The 19,447-nt window shown below is 46.8% G+C and overlaps 1 protein-coding gene across 4 annotated transcripts; it reads right to left on the reverse strand.

Annotated features, from left to right (window-relative positions):
• Positions 1-829: 829 nt before the first annotated feature.
• Positions 830-18,675, reverse strand: LOC110529412 (BRISC complex subunit abraxas 2). Of its 4 annotated transcripts, none has more exons than XM_090240839.1 (9): positions 18,527-18,675; positions 17,580-17,670; positions 15,879-15,915; positions 15,453-15,519; positions 15,115-15,305; positions 4,572-4,694; positions 4,390-4,474; positions 3,784-3,901; positions 830-3,550 (listed from the first exon to the last, which is right to left on the reverse strand). In XM_090240839.1, the coding sequence occupies exons 1-9, from the start codon at positions 18,596-18,598 to the stop codon at positions 2,994-2,996; spliced, it is 1,341 nt and encodes a 446-aa protein (XP_090096965.1). In that variant the 5' UTR covers positions 18,599-18,675; the 3' UTR covers positions 830-2,993. The 4 variants fall into 4 exon arrangements, with proteins under 4 accessions (XP_090096965.1, XP_021467252.3, XP_036841270.2 ...); XM_021611577.3 differs by having other exon boundaries at positions 4,572-4,691; positions 18,527-18,665; XM_036985375.2 differs by lacking the exon at positions 15,453-15,519 and having other exon boundaries at positions 18,527-18,655.
• Between the last annotated feature and the right edge of the window lie 772 nt (positions 18,676-19,447).

The raw sequence follows: 19,447 nt of genomic DNA on the forward strand, positions 1-19,447 counted from the left end.
CTCACACTGTATTTTCAAACATGAAGAGAAATTGGATTTACTTGAAGGTGTCCTCTTTTTAATGACACCACTGAGGTAACCATATAATAAACATATCACCTCTTTTTTTAATCAGAATCTCAATCCCACCTGAAGTCTTGCCCCACCATCTCATTGAATTTGATATTAAAAGGCAAATAAAAAAGTTCAAGAGCTGCTCAATGACTTCCATGTCTATCTTCACATGGGTTCTACCCTTGGACTTGCCCAGGCAGCGGGGCTGGCTGCTGCTCTCTTGTTTCTTCAGGCAAGGGAAGTCTTTGGTTCGGTTGAAGTGCTTGTCTGTGATGATGCGTTTGAGAACCAAGAAGTTCTAGATGCAGCCCAGCTACCCCGCCGGGTCTGTGATCAGCCGCTCACAAAGTGGATCTGGGGGAGGCGAATGTACTGCAGCCAGTTCTCTAGGTGGGCGGATGTACATCCCTACGCAGATAGCATTCTATGAGGTGTCTACCATAACCTGGCTTCGGTTATGGAAGGCCAACTCCTCGAAGGTGGGGTTGTCCGGCTTCATGGACAGAGTGTGTGTGTAGTCTGAGATGGCTCTGGTGACTGGGTTACGCACCACCCCAATCAGCTTGGTGTTGGGGGACATACTGGTGATGCATCAGGGAATATCTAAAAAATAAACAAACAAAACAGTACCGGCACCCAAAACGAGTACCGGCACATATTTCAGTCCAAGCCAAGCGAGAGATGTGAATTGCTATCAGTTGGTCTTTCTGGACAACCCTCGGCTCTGGTCTCAAAAGTGGGCAGAAAGTGAGAACAAATGACTCTGCAAACCAAATAAGCATGTCTCTTTTATTATTACAACCCACTTAAGAACCAAGTGACCAAAATAACTTGGCCTTTTCCTGTCCCACCGACCTTACAGACATGAGTGATGTGATGGGACTTTGTACTTCAGGGAGAAGTTACAGGCTCTCAGGGGCCATTTCCAGCTAGGGGCCAAACCATGTTATTAAAGAGTACTTTCACCCTTCTCTCCTGCCAGCCACTTCCATCGTGACTGAGATTCTCATAAATAAGTGCTGTTTGAATGCTACAACCTCCTATATACTGTACAGTGTACATTCATTATTGATTACTTTTTCTTAACTCCCATTGTTGATTCAAGTGCTCAAGTGGAAACCACTCCTTTCTCGAATTTTATCATTATAATCTTTTGTGGGACTTCGTAGTTCAGTAATTAATATCTTCTAAAACAAATGAGAGTACCAGTCCACCAAGCTATGAGTTGACATTATACAGTAATGCTGAGTGATGAAGGAAAGCAAGTTGACCATAAGGCAGAAAGAGTGACATACAATGTGGGCTGCACATGGGAAAAGCTATATACACAAGGCTTGGATAACACTGCAGGGTGAAGGATACTCTGCCCACAATTGGAACAACCTTTCTTCTTTCCAGTCGCTTGCAATGTGCGTGTAGTAACAAGCCAGTGTAACTGCCAAAATGGAAGGCACTGGACTCTGAACTGAGGTCATTTTTGTCACATTATCAAGGTCCATACACATTTAGCCCAATCAGCTTTGAGAGTGTGAGGTCTATTGGTGTTGACAAGACAGTCAGGAGATGTCTTGTTCCAAGGCTGTAACATATAGCTACAGGGGGAAACCGTTCCCACAGAATTACCTTGGGGGAAGCCATTCTAGTCAGTTTCAGCACTCAGCAGAAATGGAGATGACCAGCAGTGCAAGGACATGAGATGAAAGAAGCAGACAGGTTATTAATGTCGATGCACAGTTCTTGTTTAGTGGTAGCTCTGATGCAGCAGCAAGGTCTGGTTAGTAAAGCTAGAGTACGTTGTGTTTTCTCCCTGTCAACCCCATACAATCCACAAAAGCTGAGCTAGCTCAGCTCAGGTGATCAAAGCGTACTTCTCAAGTGGCACAACTGAACAGCATTGGTAAAGCACAATAACGAAATCCTCTAAATGTGTTATGTGCAGCAAAGCGCATACAGTTGTTTGTGTTATTTAAGAAAAATTAGACATTGAGTGACATTAATTAGGGATACTGCGAGAATCTGTTTTTTATAGTCACCCATAGTCAGATGAACTCGTAGATACCATTTTTCGTATGCAAGTGTACCTGTAGACTTCTCGTCTTTGCACTAACTTTAGTTAGCATTGGCTCGTGAAACTAACTTCCTTCATACTGCATGCAGAGGTGCTACCCACGAATTCTTCTGACTGGGTCATAGCTGTTATTTTGTCCTAAAAATTAATATAAGCACAAATTACAGTAGTGGCGAAGTAAAACTGAATCTAGACTCTTTGTCATCTAAATAGGCAACCGCATGATTCATAAAATCCATTGATTGTTAAAGGAAATTAAATCCTAATAAAGACAGCTCAAAGTAGAGTATCAGAACTGTGCAGACTAATGAAATTACAGCTTACGCATACATATATTACTCCTTTGTAATAAGCAAAAAAAAAGAAAAGACAAAAAAAGAACAACACCTGTCTCACTAAAAAGACGTTTGAAGGCCACAGAACATTTTCCCTTTGCTTGTCTTAAATAAATTGTTAAAAGGCAAACATAGTGCAAGAGGTAATGGTACAATTGGATGCTCAAAGTTGATGATGCAGATGTGACGCAGCATGATCCAGGACGAGCGGAGTGGGTCTATCCATTCAGAGAGGTCGGACAAACTGGTTGGCGTTTATTCAGTTATAACGTAATCAGTCCCTAAATCAAACACATTCACTGGAGGCAGCCAGGCTCCAACTGACTATCTTTACCACACTAGACAGAAAAGTATAGCCCATGAAGCATGACATTACCCCCCAGAATGGTTATCAAACTAAAAGCGAACAGAAATACACATGCCTTTTATTTTCCGGGCTGGCACTTCCTCTGTAATATAGAAGACTACTCTCTTTGATTGGTTGGGATGCCATCCTCTCCCAGTGTGTCAGTTAATTGTGTCCCCATGGCTGGCGTCTACGAAGTCTGTGAGCCAAGGACTGAGGCATCACCGTCTGGACTGAGGGCGGCTGGGCGGCCCTGCGCCAACACACTGGCAGTAACCGGGGGCAACTGTGCCACCTCGCTCACAAGGTTCTCATACTCACTGCTGTCCTCATCATCATCATCATCATCATCCTCCTCCTCCTCCTCCTCCTCCTCCTCTTGCCCTGCAGCCTGTCTGTCCAGGGAGTCAGAGCTGGATCCGTCTCCGTTCCCCAGGTAGGGCGTACTGGGGCTAGGAGCAGGGCTGGGGTTCAGACCCAGAGGACTGGGAGAAGGGTGGCCTGGAGAGCCCACAGCCTGGGGACGGGGAAGCAGCGCAGCACTGGTAGGGGAGGACAAGGAGGGGAGGAGCGAGTCATCCTGCAAGGAGAGGAGGTCTGCGTAGGAAGGGGGGTTTGCAGAGGGACCTAGCCGCTCGGGGGTAGATGGGGTGTGAAAGGCCACCCTGGACAGGAGGGAGGTCTCCGGGGGCTCAGAGTTCTCCTCAGGAGTAGGACGTTGCTCAGGGTTCTGCGCCTCCTGGAGTCCTAAAGTACAGGAATAAGGCTAAGATTAAACGGGAATTCAATGCAAAACTAAAAACGTCCTGGTTTGTTTTTGCTCCCCCCCATCTTAAGTAAATAAATTGTATTTGCTTAATACCACGTAAAACACCTCCCCAGAATTGGTTACAGGGAATGGATAGTTGATTCAAGAATCAATGTCACGAGAGAATGAGATGGTCAGAGCAGTCAAATTCAAACCCAATTAAGTAACATACTTCTCTCCTCCTCCGCAGATTTTTGTTTCCTGAGAGCAATTTGCTGTTTGAGTTTGTTCACCTCCTCCTGGAATTTCTCTTTCACGCGTTCATTCTGCTCAACCTCTCCACATACAGCCTGAAAAAGTCAAGAAAAAGCTATCAAGAATCATATCACTATTTATCTAAAAAATATATATAAAAACGCAACATACAACGATTTCAAAGATTTTACTGAGTTACAGTTCATATAAGGAAATAAATACATTAGGCCCTAATCTATGGATTTCACATGACTGGGCAGGGGTGCAGCCAAAGGTAGGCCTGTGAGGACATAAGCCCACCCACTTGGGAGCCAGACCAACCTACTGGGGAACCAGCACCCAGCCAATCAGAATACATTTTTCCCCACAGAAGGGCTTTATTACAGACAGAAATACTCCTCTGCAAGTAATACATTTTAGAATAACGCTGTAATGTAAGTAAATGTGGAAAAATTCAAGGGGTCTGAATACTTTCTGAATGCACTGTAGCCATGGTGTCTACCAAAACACCACATTGCTGTTAATCCAAGTATAGATGTGACTTGAAGGGTATGAATAGAACATTTGCAGGCAGTCAACTCACTTGCACTCTATCTTGTAGTGCACCGTAGACTTGAAAAATTGTTCTGATATCCTTCATCACACCGTCTTTATCAAAGAATTCAGCCCTGCAAAACATACGGTACATCCCATTTCCATCAACACATAATTCTCAATACTGAAAAAGAAACTACTTGACAGGGCCTACATATGGGAGACACTCACCCGTGCTCTTTGATGACCTTGGCATAGTTGAGTGAGGTGTTGGGGACAGAGGAGACTTTGTATTCCTGCTGGCTGGTGGTGCCCAGGTTGGGGATGTGGAGGGTCACCCTTTGGTTGTACCTGCTGGGTGGAACCAGAGTTAGCCTGATAACACACTACAGGCAGTCTAGCCCAAAAGACCCTTAAAGCTCAGACACACTGGTTGGATTGTCAAAAGTTAGCTTGCTGACAGTACTTAGCACCTCTGAACAGAGTGTCGGCAGTCAATATCTTTTGTGTTCACACAGCAAAGACCTTGGAAGTCGTTAGCCACTCAGCCTTGTTAAAATACTCCAAACCAGAAGGTGGCAGTAGTGTTGTTTGGCAATGCTAATCCATGCATATTGCTTATGTTCTAAATTCCAAACAATCTGTGCTAATGTTGCTATTTTGTAGAAAGCCCTTGTTGATACTAGCCAGACGGCCACAGCTAAATAACAAAGAATGAAATGTAATTCAATCTCCATAATCCTGTACCGCCAGTGCCAGACCATAGCTAAATGTTTGGGGTAGCTGCCTCCCGATATGAAGACCGGAGTATGGGCTAGTGGGCGTGTGGGAAGGAAAGTGGTGGGCGTGTGGAAAGGAAAGTGGTGGACGTGTGCAAAGGAAAGTGGTGGGCGTGTGCAAAGGAAAGGGGTGGGCGTGTGCAAAGGAAAGGGGTGGGCGTGTGCAAAGGAAAGTGGTGGGCGTGTGCAAAGGAAAGGGGTGGGCGTGTGCAAAGGAAAGTGGTGGGCGTGTGCAAAGGAAAGTGGTGGGCGTGTGCAAAGGAAAGTGGTGGGCGTGTGCAAAGGAAAGTGGTGGGCGTGTGCAAAGGAAAGTGGTGGGCGTGTGGAAAGGAAAGTGGTGGGCGTGTGGAAAGGAAAGTGGTGGGCGTGTGGAAAGGAAAGTGGTGGGCGTGTGGAAAGGAAAGTGGTGGGCGTGTGGAAAGGAAAGTGGTGGGCGTGTGGAAAGGAGTGGGCGTGTGGAAAGGAAATTGGTGGGCGTGTGGAAAGGAAAGTGGTGGGCGTGTGGAAAGGAGTGGGCGTGTGGAAAGGAAAGTGGTGGGCGTGTGGAAAGGAGTGGGCGTGTGGAAAGGAAAGTGGTGGGCGTGTGGAAAGGAAAGGGGTGGGCGTGTGGAAAGGAAATGGGTGGGCGTGTGGAAAGGAAAGGGGTGGGCGTGTGGAAAGGAAAGGGCGTGTGGAAAGGAAAGGAGTGGGCGTGTGGAAAGGAAAGGAGTGGGCGTGTGGAAAGGAAAGGACTGGTTTGGCGCCCCCCCCCCTTGGGTTGTGCCGTAGCGGAGGTCTTTGTGGGCTATACTCAGCCTTGTCTCAGGATGGTAAGTTGGTGGTTGAAGATATCCCTCTAGTGGTGTGGGGGCTGTGCTTTGGCAAAGTGGGTGGGGTTATATCCTTCCTGTTTGGCCCTGTCCGGGGGTGTCCTCGGAGTGGGCCACAGTGTCTCCTGACCCCTCCTGTCTCAGCCTCCAGTATTTATGCTGCAGTAGTTTATGTGTCGGGGGGCTAGGGTCAGTTTGTTATATCTGGAGTACTTCTCCTGTCCTATTCGGTGTCCTGTGTGAATCTAAGTGTGCGTTCTCTAATTCTCTCCTTCTCTCTTTCTCTCTCTCGGAGGACCTGAGCCCTAGGACCATGCCCCAGGACTACCTGACATGATGACTCCTTGCTGTCCCCAGTCCACCTGGCTGTGCTGCTGCTCCAGTTTCAACTGTTCTGCCTTATTATTATTCGACCATGCTGGTCATTTATGAACATTTGAACATCTTGGCCATGTTCTGTTATAATCTCCACCCGGCACAGCCAGAAGAGGACTGGCCATCCCACATATGCTCTCTCTAATTCTCTCTTTCTTTCTCTCTCTCGGAGGGCCTGAGCCTTAGGACCATGCCCCAGGAATACCTGACATAATGACTCCTTGCTGTCCCCAGTCCACCTGACTGTGCTGCTGCTCCAGTTTCAACTATTCTGCCTTATTATTATTCGACCATGCTGGTCATTTATGAACATTTGAACATCTTGACCATGTTTTGTTATAATCTCCACCCGGCACAGCCAGAAGAGGACTGGCCACCCCACATAGCCTGGTTCCTCTCTAGGTTTCTTCCTAGGTTTTGGCCTTTCTAGGGAGTTTTTCCTACCCACCGTGCTTCTACACCTGCATTGCTTGCTGTTTGGGGTTTTAGGCTGGGTTTCTGTACAGCACTTTGAGATATCAGCTGATGTACGAAGGGCTATATAAATAAATTTGATTTGAAATTTGATTTGAGTGGGCGTGTGGAAAGGAAAGGAGTGGGAGTGTGGAAAGGAAAGTGGTGGGCGTGTGGAAAGGAGTGGGCGTGTGGAAAGGAAAGTGGTGGGCGTGTGGAAAGGAGTGGGGTGTGGAAAGGAAAGTGGTGGGCATGTGGAAAGGAGTGGGCGTGTGGAAAGGAAAGTGGTGGGCGTGTGGAAAGGAGTGGGCGTGTGGAAAGGAAAGTGGTGGGCGTGTGGAAAGGAAAGTGGTGGGCGTGTGGAAAGGAAAGGGGTGGGCGTGTGGAAAGGAAAGGGGTGGGCGTGTGGAAAGGAAAGGAGTGGGCGTGTGGAAAGGAAAGGAGTGGGCGTGTGGAAAGGAAAGGAGTGGGCGTGTGGAAAGGAAAGGAGTGGGCGTGTGGAAAGGAAAGGAGTGGGCGTGTGGAAAGGAAAGGAGTGGGCGTGTGGAAAGGAAAGGAGTGGGCGTGTGGAAAGGAAAGAAGTGGGCGTGTGGAAAGGAAAGAAGTGGGCGTGTGGAAAGGAAAGTGGTGGGCGTGTGGGAAAGAAAGTGGTGGGCGTGTGGAAAGGAGTGGGCGTGTGGAAAGGAAAGTGGTGGGCGTGTGGAAAGGAAAGTGGTGGGCGTGTGGAAAGGAAAGTGGTGGGCGTGTGGAAAGGAAAGGGGTGGGCGTGTGGAAAGGAAAGGGGTGGGCGTGTGGAAAGGGGTGGGCGTGTGGAAAGGAAAGGAGTGGGCGTGTGGAAAGGAAAGGAGTGGGCGTGTGGAAAGGAAAGGAGTGGGCGTGTGGAAAGGAAAGGAGTGGGCGTGTGGAAAGGAAAGGAGTGGGCGTGTGGAAAGGAAAGGAGTGGGCGTGTGGAAAGGAAAGAAGTGGGCGTGTGGAAAGGAAAGTGGTGGGCGTGTGGGAAAGAAAGTGGTGGGCGTGTGGAAAGGAGTGGGCGTGTGGAAAGGAAAGTGGTGGGCGTGTGGAAAGGAAAGTGGTGGGCGTGTGGAAAGGAAAGGGGTGGGCGTGTGGAAAGGAAAGGAGTGGGCGTGTGGAAAGGAAAGGAGTGGGCGTGTGGAAAGGAAAGGAGTGGGCGTGTGGAAAGGAAAGGAGTGGGCGCGTGGAAAGGAAAGGAGTGGGCGTGTGGAAAGGAAAGGAGTGGGCGCGTGGAAAGGAAAGTGGTGGGCGTGTGGAAAGGAAAGGAGTGGGCGCGTGGAAAGGAAAGTGGTGGGCGTGTGGAAAGGAGTGGGCGCGTGGAAAGGAAAGTGGTGGGCGTGTGGAAAGGAGTGGGCGCGTGGAAAGGAAAGTGGTGGGCGTGTGGAAAGGAGTGGGCGCGTGGAAAGGAAAGTGGTGGGCGTGTGGAAAGGAGTGGGCGCGTGGAAAGGAAAGTGGTGGGCGTGTGGAAAGGAGTGGGCGCGTGGAAAGGAAAGTGGTGGGCGTGTGGAAAGGAGTGGGCGCGTGGAAAGGAAAGTGGTGGGCGTGTGGAAAGGAGTGGGCGCGTGGAAAGGAAAGTGGTGGGCGTGTGGAAAGGAGTGGGCGCGTGGAAAGGAAAGTGGTGGGCGTGTGGAAAGGAGTGGGCGCGTGGAAAGGAAAGTGGTGGGCGTGTGGAAAGGAGTGGGCGCTCTGAAAGGAAAGTGGCGGGCGTGTTGAAAGGAAAGTGGTGGGCATGATGAAAGGAAAGTGGTGGGCATGATGAAAGGAAAGTGGTGGGCGTGTGGAAAGGAAAGTGGTGGGCGTGTTGAAAGGAAAGTGGTGGGCGTATTGAAAGGAAAGTGGTGGGCGTGTTGAAAGGAAAGTGGTGGGCGAGTTGAAAGGAAAGTGGTGGGCGTGTTGAAAGGAAAGTGGTGGGCGTGTTGAAAGGAAAGTGGTGGGCGTGTGGAAAGGAGTGGGCGTGTTGATAGGAAAGTAATGGGCGTGTGGAAAGGAGTGGGCGTGTGAAAAGGAGTGGGCGTGTTGAAAGGAAAGTGGTGGGCGTGTTGAAAGGAAAGTGGTGGGCGTGTTGAAAGGAAAGTGGTGGGCGTGTTGAAAGGAAAGTGGTGGGCGTGTTGAAAGGAAAGTGGTGGGCGTGTTGAAAGGAAAGTGGTGGGCGTGTTGAAAGGAAAGTGGTGGGCGTGTTGAAAGGAAAGTGGTGGGCGTGTTGAAAGGAAAGTGGTGGGCGTGTTGAAAGGAAAGTGGTGGGCGTGTTGAAAGGAAAGTGGTGGGCGTGTTGAAAGGAAAGTGGTGGGCGTGTTGAAAGGAAAGTGGTGGGCGTGTTGAAAGGAAAGTGGTGGGCGTGTTGAAAGGAAAGTGGTGGGCGTGTTGAAAGGAAAGTGGTGGGCGTGTTGAAAGGAAAGTGGTGGGCGTGTGGAAAGGAGTGGGCGTGTTGATAGGAAAGTAATGGGCGTGTGGAAAGGAGTGGGCGTGTGAAAAGGAGTGGGCGTGTTGAAAGGAAAGTGGTGGGCGTGTTGAAAGGAAAGGAGTGGGCGTGTTGAAAGGAAAGTGGTGGGCGTGTTGAAAGGAAAGTGGTGGGCGTGTTGAAAGGAAAGTGGTGGGCGTGTTGAAAGGAAAGTGGTGGGCGTGTTGAAAGGAAAGTGGTGGGCGTGTTGAAAGGAAAGTGGTGGGCGTGTTGAAAGGAAAGTGGTGGGCGTGTTGAAAGGAAAGTGGTGGGCGTGTTGAAAGGAAAGTGGTGGGCGTGTTGAAAGGAAAGTGGTGGGCGTGTTGAAAGGAAAGTGGTGGGCGAGTTGAAAGGAAAGTGGTGGGCGTGTTGAAAGGAAAGTGGTGGGCGTGTTGAAAGGAAAGTGGTGGGCGTGTTGAAAGGAAAGTGGTGGGCGTGTTGAAAGGAAAGTGGTGGGCGTGTTGAAAGGAAAGTGGTGGGCGTGTGGAAAGGAGTGGGCGTGTTGATAGGAAAGTAATGGGCGTGTGGAAAGGAGTGGGCGTGTGAAAAGGAGTGGGCGTGTTGAAAGGAAAGTGGTGGGCGTGTTGAAAGGAAAGGAGTGGGCGTGTTGAAAGGAAAGGAGTGGGCGTGTTGAAAGGAAAGTGGTGGGCGTGTTGAAAGGAAAGTGGTGGGCGTGTTGAAAGGAAAGTGGTGGGCGTGTTGAAAGGAAAGTGGTGGGCGTGTTGAAAGGAAAGTGGTGGGCGTGTTGAAAGGAAAGTGGTGGGCGTGTTGAAAGGAAAGTGGTGGGCGTGTTGAAAGGAAAGTGGTGGGCGAGTTGAAAGGAAAGTGGTGGGCGTGTTGAAAGGAAAGTGGTGGGCGTGTTGAAAGGAAAGTGGTGGGCGTGTTGAAAGGAAAGTGGTGGGCGTGTTGAAAGGAAAGTGGTGGGCGTGTTGAAAGGAAAGTGGTGGGCGAGTTGAAAGGAAAGTGGTGGGCGTGTTGAAAGGAAAGTGGTGGGCGTGTTGAAAGGAAAGTGGTGGGCGTGTTGAAAGGAAAGTGATGGGCGTGTTGAAAGGAAAGTGGTGGGCGTGTTGAAAGGAAAGTGGTGGGCGTGTTGAAAGGAAAGTGGTGGGCGTGTTGAAAGGAAAGTGGTGGACGTGTTGAAAGGAAAGTGGTGGGCGTGTTGAAAGGAAAGTGGTGGGCGTGTTGAAAGGAAAGTGGTGGGCGTGTGGAAAGGAGTGGGCGTGTTGATAGGAAAGTAATGGGCGTGTTGAAAGGAAAGTGGTGGGCGTGTTGAAAGGAAAGTGGTGGGCGTGTTGAAAGGAAAGTGGTGGGCGTGTTGAAAGGAAAGTGGTGGGCGTGTTGAAAGGAAAGTGGTGGACGTGTTGAAAGGAAAGTGGTGGGCGTGTTGAAAGGAAAGTGGTGGGCGTGTTGAAAGGAAAGTGGTGGGCGTGTTGAAAGGAAAGTGGTGGGCGTGTTGAAAGGAAAGTGGTGGGCGTGTTGAAAGGAAAGTGGTGGGCGTGTTGAAAGGAAAGTGGTGGGCGTGTTGAAAGGAAAGTGGTGGGCGTGTTGAAAGGAAAGTGGTGGGCGTGTTGAAAGGAAAGTGGTGGGCGTGTTGAAAGGAAAGTGGTGGGCGTGTTGAAAGGAAAGTGGTGGGCGTGTTGAAAGGAAAGTGGTGGGCGAGTTGAAAGGAAAGTGGTGGGCGTGTTGAAAGGAAAGTGGTGGGCGTGTTGAAAGGAAAGTGGTGGGCGTGTTGAAAGGAAAGTGGTGGGCGTGTTGAAAGGAAAGTGGTGGGCGTGTGGAAAGGAGTGGGCGTGTTGATAGGAAAGTAATGGGCGTGTGGAAAGGAGTGGGCGTGTGAAAAGGAGTGGGCGTGTTGAAAGGAAAGGGGTGGGCGTGTTGAAAGGAAAGGAGTGGGCGTGTTGAAAGGAAAGTGGTGGGCGTGTTGAAAGGAAAGTGGTGGGCGTGTTGAAAGGAAAGTGGTGGGCGTGTTGAAAGGAAAGTGGTGGGCGTGTTGAAAGGAAAGTGGTGGGCGTGTTGAAAGGAAAGTGGTGGGCGTGTTGAAAGGAAAGTGGTGGGCGTGTTGAAAGGAAAGTGGTGGGCGTGTTGAAAGGAAAGTGGTGGGCGTGTTGAAAGGAAAGTGGTGGGCGTGTTGAAAGGAAAGTGGTGGGCGAGTTGAAAGGAAAGTGGTGGGCGTGTTGAAAGGAAAGTGGTGGGCGTGTTGAAAGGAAAGTGGTGGGCGTGTTGAAAGGAAAGTGGTGGGCGTGTTGAAAGGAAAGTGGTGGGCGTGTTGAAAGGAAAGTGGTGGGCGAGTTGAAAGGAAAGTGGTGGGCGTGTTGAAAGGAAAGTGGTGGGCGTGTTGAAAGGAAAGTGATGGGCGTGTTGAAAGGAAAGTGGTGGGCGTGTTGAAAGGAAAGTGGTGGGCGTGTTGAAAGGAAAGTGGTGGGCGTGTTGAAAGGAAAGTGGTGGACGTGTTGAAAGGAAAGTGGTGGACGTGTTGAAAGGAAAGTGGTGGGCGTGTTGAAAGGAAAGTGGTGGGCGTGTGGAAAGGAGTGGGCGTGTTGATAGGAAAGTAATGGGCGTGTGGAAAGGAGTGGGCGTGTGAAAAGGAGTGGGCGTGTTGAAAGGAAAGTGGTGGGCGTGTTGAAAGGAAAGGAGTGGGCGTGTTGAAAGGAAAGTGGTGGGCGTGTTGAAAGGAAAGTGGTGGGCGTGTTGAAAGGAAAGTGGTGGGCGTGTTGAAAGGAAAGTGGTGGGCGTGTTGAAAGGAAAGTGGTGGGCGTGTTGAAAGGAAAGTGGTGGGCGTGTTGAAAGGAAAGTGGTGGGCGTGTTGAAAGGAAAGTGGTGGGCGTGTTGAAAGGAAAGTGGTGGGCGTGTTGAAAGGAAAGTGGTGGGCGAGTTGAAAGGAAAGTGGTGGGCGTGTTGAAAGGAAAGTGGTGGGCGTGTTGAAAGGAAAGTGGTGGGCGTGTTGAAAGGAAAGTGGTGGGCGTGTTGAAAGGAAAGTGGTGGGCGTGTTGAAAGGAAAGTGGTGGGCGTGTTGAAAGGAAAGTGGTGGGCGTGTTGAAAGGAAAGTGGTGGGCGTGTTGAAAGGAAAGTGGTGGGCGTGTTGAAAGGAAAGTGGTGGGCGTGTGGAAAGGAGTGGGCGTGTTGATAGGAAAGTAATTGGCGTGTGGAAAGGAGTGGGCGTGTGAAAAGGAGTGGGCGTGTTGAAAGGAAAGTGGTGGGCGTGTTGAAAGGAAAGGAGTGGGCGTGTTGAAAGGAAAGGGGTGGGCGTGTTGAAAGGAAAGTGGTGGGTGTGTTGAAAGGAAAGTGGTGGGCGTGTTGAAAGGAAAGTGGTGGGCGTGTTGAAAGGAAAGTGGTGGGCGTGTTGAAAGGAAAGTGGTGGGCGTGTTGAAAGGAAAGTGGTGGGCGTGTTGAAAGGAAAGTGGTGGGCGTGTGGAAAGGAGTGGGCGTGTTGAAAGGAAAGTAGTGGGCGTGTGGATCCCCATATATATAAAATCAATCTATCTGCATAATTAATGCTGATCTACCCCCCCCCCCCCCCTACACACCTACTCATTCAAGGGTTTTTCTTTATTTTTACTATTTTCAACATTTTAGAATATTAGTGAAGACATCAAAACTATGAAATAACACATATGGAATCATGTCGTAACCAAAAAAGTATTAAACAAATAAAAATATATTTTAAATTTGAGAATCTTTAAAGTAGCCACCCGTTGCCTTGATGACAGCTTTGCACATAGTTCCATAGGGCGACGCACAATTGGCCCACCGATATCGTCTGGGTTAGGGGAGGGTTTGGCCAGTTGGGGCTCTCCTTGGCTCATCACGGTCTAGCAACTCCTTGTGGCGGGCCGTGCGGCTGAAGGCTGACCTCGGTCGTCAGTTAAACAATTTTTCCTCTGACACATTGGCGCTGCTGGCTTCCGGGTTAAGTGGGCGGGTGTTAAGAAGTGTGGTTTAGGGGGTCATTTGATTAATAGTTCAGCAGTCTTACGGCTTGGGGGTAGAAGTTGTTAAAGAACCTTTTGGTCCTAGACATTTTTTGGTGCATTTTTCCCCATATTCCATCCTGTTCGCTTTATTTTTATAATATATTACACTTGATCTTTCTTAAATAGGTTCCTCCAAAATGGGTGTACTCTGTTGCTTCATGTGTTGTATGTGTGTTCTTACTGTGACCGTCTGTGATACTCGCTACTAGGAAGCTACTTCACACGCCTTTGCCGGACAGTAGTGCTTGTCAAGTGGGAGCGAAGGGCAATGTCCCGGTGTTGTTGCCTTTCATGCCCTCCCCATTGAGTAGTAAACTTTATGTACGCTATATAGCAGGGCTGCCCAAGCCTCTTCCTGGAGATCTACCGTCCTGTGGGTTTTCAGTCCAACCCTAATTTAACACACCCGATTCTACTAATTAGCTGCTCAACAAGACCTTAAGTAGTTGAATCAGAACTGCTAAATTAGGGTTGGACTGAAAACCTACAGGACAGTAGATCTCCAGGAAGAGGGTTTGGCAGCCCCGCTATTCAGTATGTTTCAATCATATTGGGCTGTAACTACCCATACTTGAAATGTTTAGCTAGCTAGCTAAAATTAGCATATTCACTAGCTAGCACAAGCAGCCAACACAGGCAGCCGTTCCATGGAAATGGATTATAATATAAATCCTACAGTGGTTAGCTAGCTTGGAAGACGTATAAAGTGTTGTATGCATTGTGTCTGTGCACTTAGCTAGCTACCATCCCATAGCCTAAATTGTAAATGAAGTGTGACTGGCTCATCTGTGGATTTAGCCTACGGAGAAAATGCCCAAATTATTATGATGTTGTTGTTTTTTTGTGGGGGGTTGGGGGCTCCCCCACATGGGGGTTTGTGTTCTCTGATTGGCTCAAAGTCAAGTTGTTGGCCACTGACGAGCATTGTGATTCTATAAGTAGAATCGGAATGTTCGTCACTACCAGGTCGGCATGCAGCAGGTACCGCTCGTTCTAGCAAGAGAAGGAACAGCCTCCCACTGTGATAAGTACCGATCGGCAGTGAGATTCTCAGTATGTTTCATGCTTCACCCATTGATGGCTGGTCCCCTTTAACTTGTATGTAGAGCAGCAAAATTTTACTACGTTGCTTTGATTGATACTCAGATCCAATGGATCTTGTTGAGAGTTCAGAAGCTGTAAAAATCTGCTGATGTAGGGTGCCACCCACACACACACACACACACAATCCCTCCAGGCCTCGAGCAACCCACTCTGAGCCCTCAAGCCACGGACAGAGAAGCATTTAAGTACCCCAGTTTGAGTCCAACACACAAGCCTTTAATCCCTACTGACAGACCTCCCGCTGGGCAGTCCATCTGACCCTACATATAGAATGGCCAGACCATAAATAGTTGTTTAATCCATGTGTGATTTATCTGAACGGTCATTCTATAAATGATATGCCTATGCACCCGAGGTGCTTCCACAACTAGCAACCATTAAGGCTCAAAGGCGAGGCCACTAGTGTTCTCCTCCTCTGTGGATTCTGTGCCACTGACAACAGCTGTGTCCTTCTGTTGCCTCAGTAGGAGGGGAAAATTAAGGGCCACTTTCAAATTACAGATTCAGATTTTAGTTTCCCCTTGTGAGGACAGTGAGTCAGTTCAAAAAACTAAATTATTATTCATTCCAAGCTGGCACCTCTTGCAGACTGAAGGCAACAAAGCTGCACTTGATGGACCCGAGCTCTGATTCGCCTCCCACACACAATGACCTGGCTGCATAGGGTGAGCAACAGTGTGGGAATGAACACAGAGGAGGGAGGCTCAACAGTCAACTTCATGAACAGTGTTGGTCTGTATGTGTGGATTGTTCAGCATCGCCAATATATGCACCAGCCTGTTTGTGCATGCTGTTTGGTACAGTGTGCATATAGCTGTGCGTGGGTAGTCCTACCTGCGGTTGGGTCTGAACAGCACATACTCCAGTGCGTGTGTGGAGTTGTTAGCTGTGGAGATGAAGCTGAAGAGGAGGAAGACTAGGTCGGGCACGCCCAGGAGCTGGGTCAGCTGCTTGTGGATGATCTGTTCCCTGAACGACATCTGCTGCTGCGTGTTCCTCCTGAACCTGTACCAGCCGATGACATTCTACACGGGGGGGGGGTCAAGTATAAGAGGGTCATTAAGAAGATGCACAGACAGTGTTTAAGCTACATGTACAGACTGATCGCTAGATACTCCTGTTCAATAATGCTACTAATGCACATACAAATAGGCCTATAATAAAATACTCACTTTGTGTCTATCTTTAAGAATTCTGTTAAGATTCTCATCATTGACTTTTCCAGCATAATCATAAAAGCTGGTGGGGAGATAAAAAATAAAAAAATCAATTTCCACACAGTAGGTCTGCATTACTCAAGACTTCTGGTGGGGTGGGGCCACCTGCTGTTCACTGACAATTACATCCCTAATTTGTTGAATGAAAGTACTGTACGGTATTTGGCCTAGAAAGTGCATGATCAAGACAAAGCTTGCTCTCAGATTGGATAATACATTTATGAAATATATCAGTAGTCTAGGCTAATTATATTTGAGCCCATAACTTTAGTTTGCACATAAACCAAGCAGTCATTTGAAAAACAGTTTTATGAAAAATAATGTCACAAAATGTCTAAGGACAACAAATTCCATAGAATTTTAAATAACATAAAATCTTACCTAAATAGCTGTGCACAAGGTTCATGATTATGGACTTCTGTTTTTAAAAAGAACACAGCAAATACATGGTTATTAAACGTATATATAATGTTAGTCTATTGCATCCTACCGCTTTAAAAGGTGTAATCTGCAGTTTGAACAATAAAGTGGCCACACCGCCAACGATTTCGTAAACAGCGGAGGGGGCTGGAGAAATGTAACCACTCTCAGACTCATGGACAGAGCTATGGATACATGGACTGGCCATCCATGATATGAACATTATAGTTTTAACCATGTTTTGAGGCTATACAGGGTTTGTTTGTTAACAATGTACAATTAAACAAAGGAGTAAACAAGCTCATATTTTGGGTTCTGATGGGTACGAAAGTTGAACTAAGGTTATGAGACATAAGTCAATAAGTATATATCATGAATTTAAACATCTGAAAATTGATGTAGCAACAGCAGATTGTCCCTTTTTTTATCGTTGAGACAACTACAATTCTAAGACTTTAGCCTACAGTCTATTGTGTATAAATCCCATTTCCCAGAGACTAGCTACATAATATATTGAACAGCTGCTGTGAAGGACCCACTATAAGCAGAAAAAACTATGAGACACTCCTTTTAATCTGAAACCTGACAGTCCAGTTTGACAGAATTCTACAGTAGCACGGAGCATATTCAGTCAAGACAAGCCTGGAAACAAATAGGTCAGTTTCTTTGAGTTGAGTTCCCACATGTCAAAGAGTTAGGCTATCCGAGGCCTAGCTCTCGAAAACCCTTTTTCTCCGTATGTTTTCAGCAGTTACATTTGCCCATATTTGGCTTCATGTGAACTACAATACCAACACTGTTTTGACGTTTAGAAAAGTTGGTTTTCAAAACATGCTGATATGCCCATTATCTTTCATTTCTGCGAGAAAGAATCTTTCAAATAAAAAAATAAACACATACTGTAGCAGTTTTGCACAGATCAACAAGCTCTGTGTGCCTCCAGTTGATAAACTAGACTTCCTTCCCAGTTAGCTTACACACAACATTTCAGAGCACGCTAGATAACTAATTAGCCCAGGTGGCCACCTACATCTTCAGTCTGTCTTCCGTAAACAAGCGATGTAACATGGAGATTTGGCCGTGTCGGAACACTAACCCAACCCTATAAAAAGGTGTGTATTAAGTTAAAGCTGCACTATGCAGAAATCGCTCCACCATTTCCTGGTTGCTAAAATTCAAATAGTTTGCCTAATTTCAGTTAATGTGACAAAACAAGCAAGTATAGTGTAGAGAATCATTGTATCATCTAAACTGCGGTGAAATATATTTTCCATAACCAAAAATATTGTATTTTCAGCCGTTTGAAATAAAAGATACAAAAATAAAACTTAAGAATGGAAAGTATAGAAATAGTGCAGATCTACCACTTCTTAGACTTGCGTTCAACGAGAATGACAGATTTATAACTCATTTCTTTGTAAATTTAGTCAGCTCACCCAAAAAGTTCAATATTCCAGATTTAACATTGTGTTTTTTGAAAATGATTTCTTGCTGATACGAATGATATGTTCCTTATGTTTCCAAAAACGCACCGCAAGCGATGCATATTAATTTGTTGAGCAAGCGTTGGGGCTCTTAACAAAATTCCCCTGGTTAGAATATACTACTGTCAATAGGTGCTAAAGCAGTTCACTTCTATGAATGGGGAATCCAAGGTCTTACCTACTACTTGGAGGAGTTCAGCACTGCTGATCTGTGTATCACTGATGCTGACAGTTTCCTCTTGCCTTACTTCTCCTAAAAGGAAGCCCTCCTGTAGGAACAAAAAGTTGTTTCTAATGACAAAACGTGGCAGAAAGGCAACTACTAATACTACAATTATACAACAAATACTGTTTGAGGCCTGACACTTATCAAGCTCTGGCTACAGACAGTCAAATCAAGTCATGTGTCAAATGTCAGGTGAAACAGCAGCATCGACTCTCAACTGTTTGCTAACAGGTGTCTATCCAGTTTTCTATCAAATGGTAAACAAAAACTGTTGTGGCTTGAATGCACGCTGATTGACTTGATTATTGTTTATAAGCTTATCAGAATTCACATCCTAGTTGTCCAACAAACTTGCTAGCTAGCTCGCGAGACGTGGTGACAGTGCTAGCAAATTACTTCACAATACTTTACAGAAAAAATAATATAACACTTAGCAAGATATGTTGCACATTAGCTAGCTAGCTAACATAGAGCGGAAAAACAAAACAAATCTCAGCTCTACCTTTCTGATGACATAACCAATGCAACTGTGCCATCTGTGACAACGTTAGCCAGCTAGCTAATTTGTAATGTTTAATGAGCATAATGTGATGCAATTGCACATTTTCGTAATATTGTTAGCCAAGTAACTAGCTAGCTACATATTACTACATCAGTGTTGTAAAGTCGACACCACTGAAAGTCCACCCTAAGTATTACAGAGTAGTTAGCAAATGTCTTGCTGTAGTGATGGCACGTAGCTAGCTAACTACTAGCGAACGTTAGCTAGCAACAGGAAGATGACACTGGGAAACCCACTGAGTTTATGCCCGAGAATAAAGTCCAAATATACACCCAAGTTGCAATTAAACAAATGTATGCACTCTCTCATAATTCATTCAAATGTCCCCGGTACTTACATGATCAGAGTTGCTGTTAGCGCTGTGATAACACACAGAACTAAAAGTATAGCTCGAAATGGAAGCCGCCATGATGGAAACATCCCCATCTATCCCACCACCCACTGCGTTTGCACGCACGCTCCTCTCGGCGTAAACATCCTGGGGAACTTCTCTTTGGGTGTATGATTTGGTGTGTATTATTATACCGATAGCGCAGATAGCTTACTTTACGCGGACTAACTATTCATCTAATTTAAAACATACTAATATGTGCACATGAAAGTTGATGAATACGTTGTCATTGTGAATGCGTTTGTTACTTTGATAGTTTTAGTTTATACAGTATTTTTTTTAACTGGGATGATGCGTACCAGAGGGAATTACAGATATTTAAAGACATTAGAGACGTGAGATAAGGTATAGTCATTATGTGTATAAATTGTTATGTGCAGCCCTATCAACTTTGGATCGGGTTTTTTCAGAAGGGTTGAACATTAATTTGCCTACAAACCTTTACGTTAATTTTGCCTTCAACACTTTGCACCGGTGAACTACCTACTACAGTATCCAGCTACAAAGGACACATTATGGCCACAAAGTAGCTACAGTTGTCATTGTTCTGTACTGTGCCCCATCTCTATTTCCCAAGGTTTCGAGAAGAGAGTATGGACCGTGTGCTGCGGGTGGATGGAAAAAGAGGAAAACACAGAAATCTCTGTCATACTTAATATTGGTGAGGGGAAGGGCATCCTCTTAATTGAGCTGGTAGGCTTTGAAATAAAATTTGAAGGTGTGTAATTACTATGATGTAAAAATGCCAATTAGGCCTACACACCTGTAGCATATATGACAACATTAGCTCGTACCTTTGCATGACATGTTCTTTATGCATTCAGATTTTCCACAGGAATAGATACTTCTGTAGCCTCTGTAGAACTT

This window comes from Oncorhynchus mykiss, chromosome 1 (genome assembly GCF_057628025.1).
Source record: "Oncorhynchus mykiss isolate SJ-2025 chromosome 1, ASM5762802v1, whole genome shotgun sequence".
Classification (NCBI taxonomy): domain Eukaryota; kingdom Metazoa; phylum Chordata; class Actinopteri; order Salmoniformes; family Salmonidae; genus Oncorhynchus; species Oncorhynchus mykiss.

Coding starts and splice junctions, on each gene's coding strand:
- LOC110529412 (XM_090240839.1), bottom strand. CDS start 18,598: ATGGCGGCTTCCATTTCGAGCTATACTTTTAGTTCTGTGTGTTATCAC. Junction 15,916..17,579: donor TGAACTCCTCCAAGTAGTAG/GTAAGACCTTGG, acceptor TTTTAAAAACAG/AAGTCCATAATCATGAACCT. Junction 15,520..15,878: donor CCTTGTGCACAGCTATTTAG/GTAAGATTTTAT, acceptor TCTCCCCACCAG/CTTTTATGATTATGCTGGAA.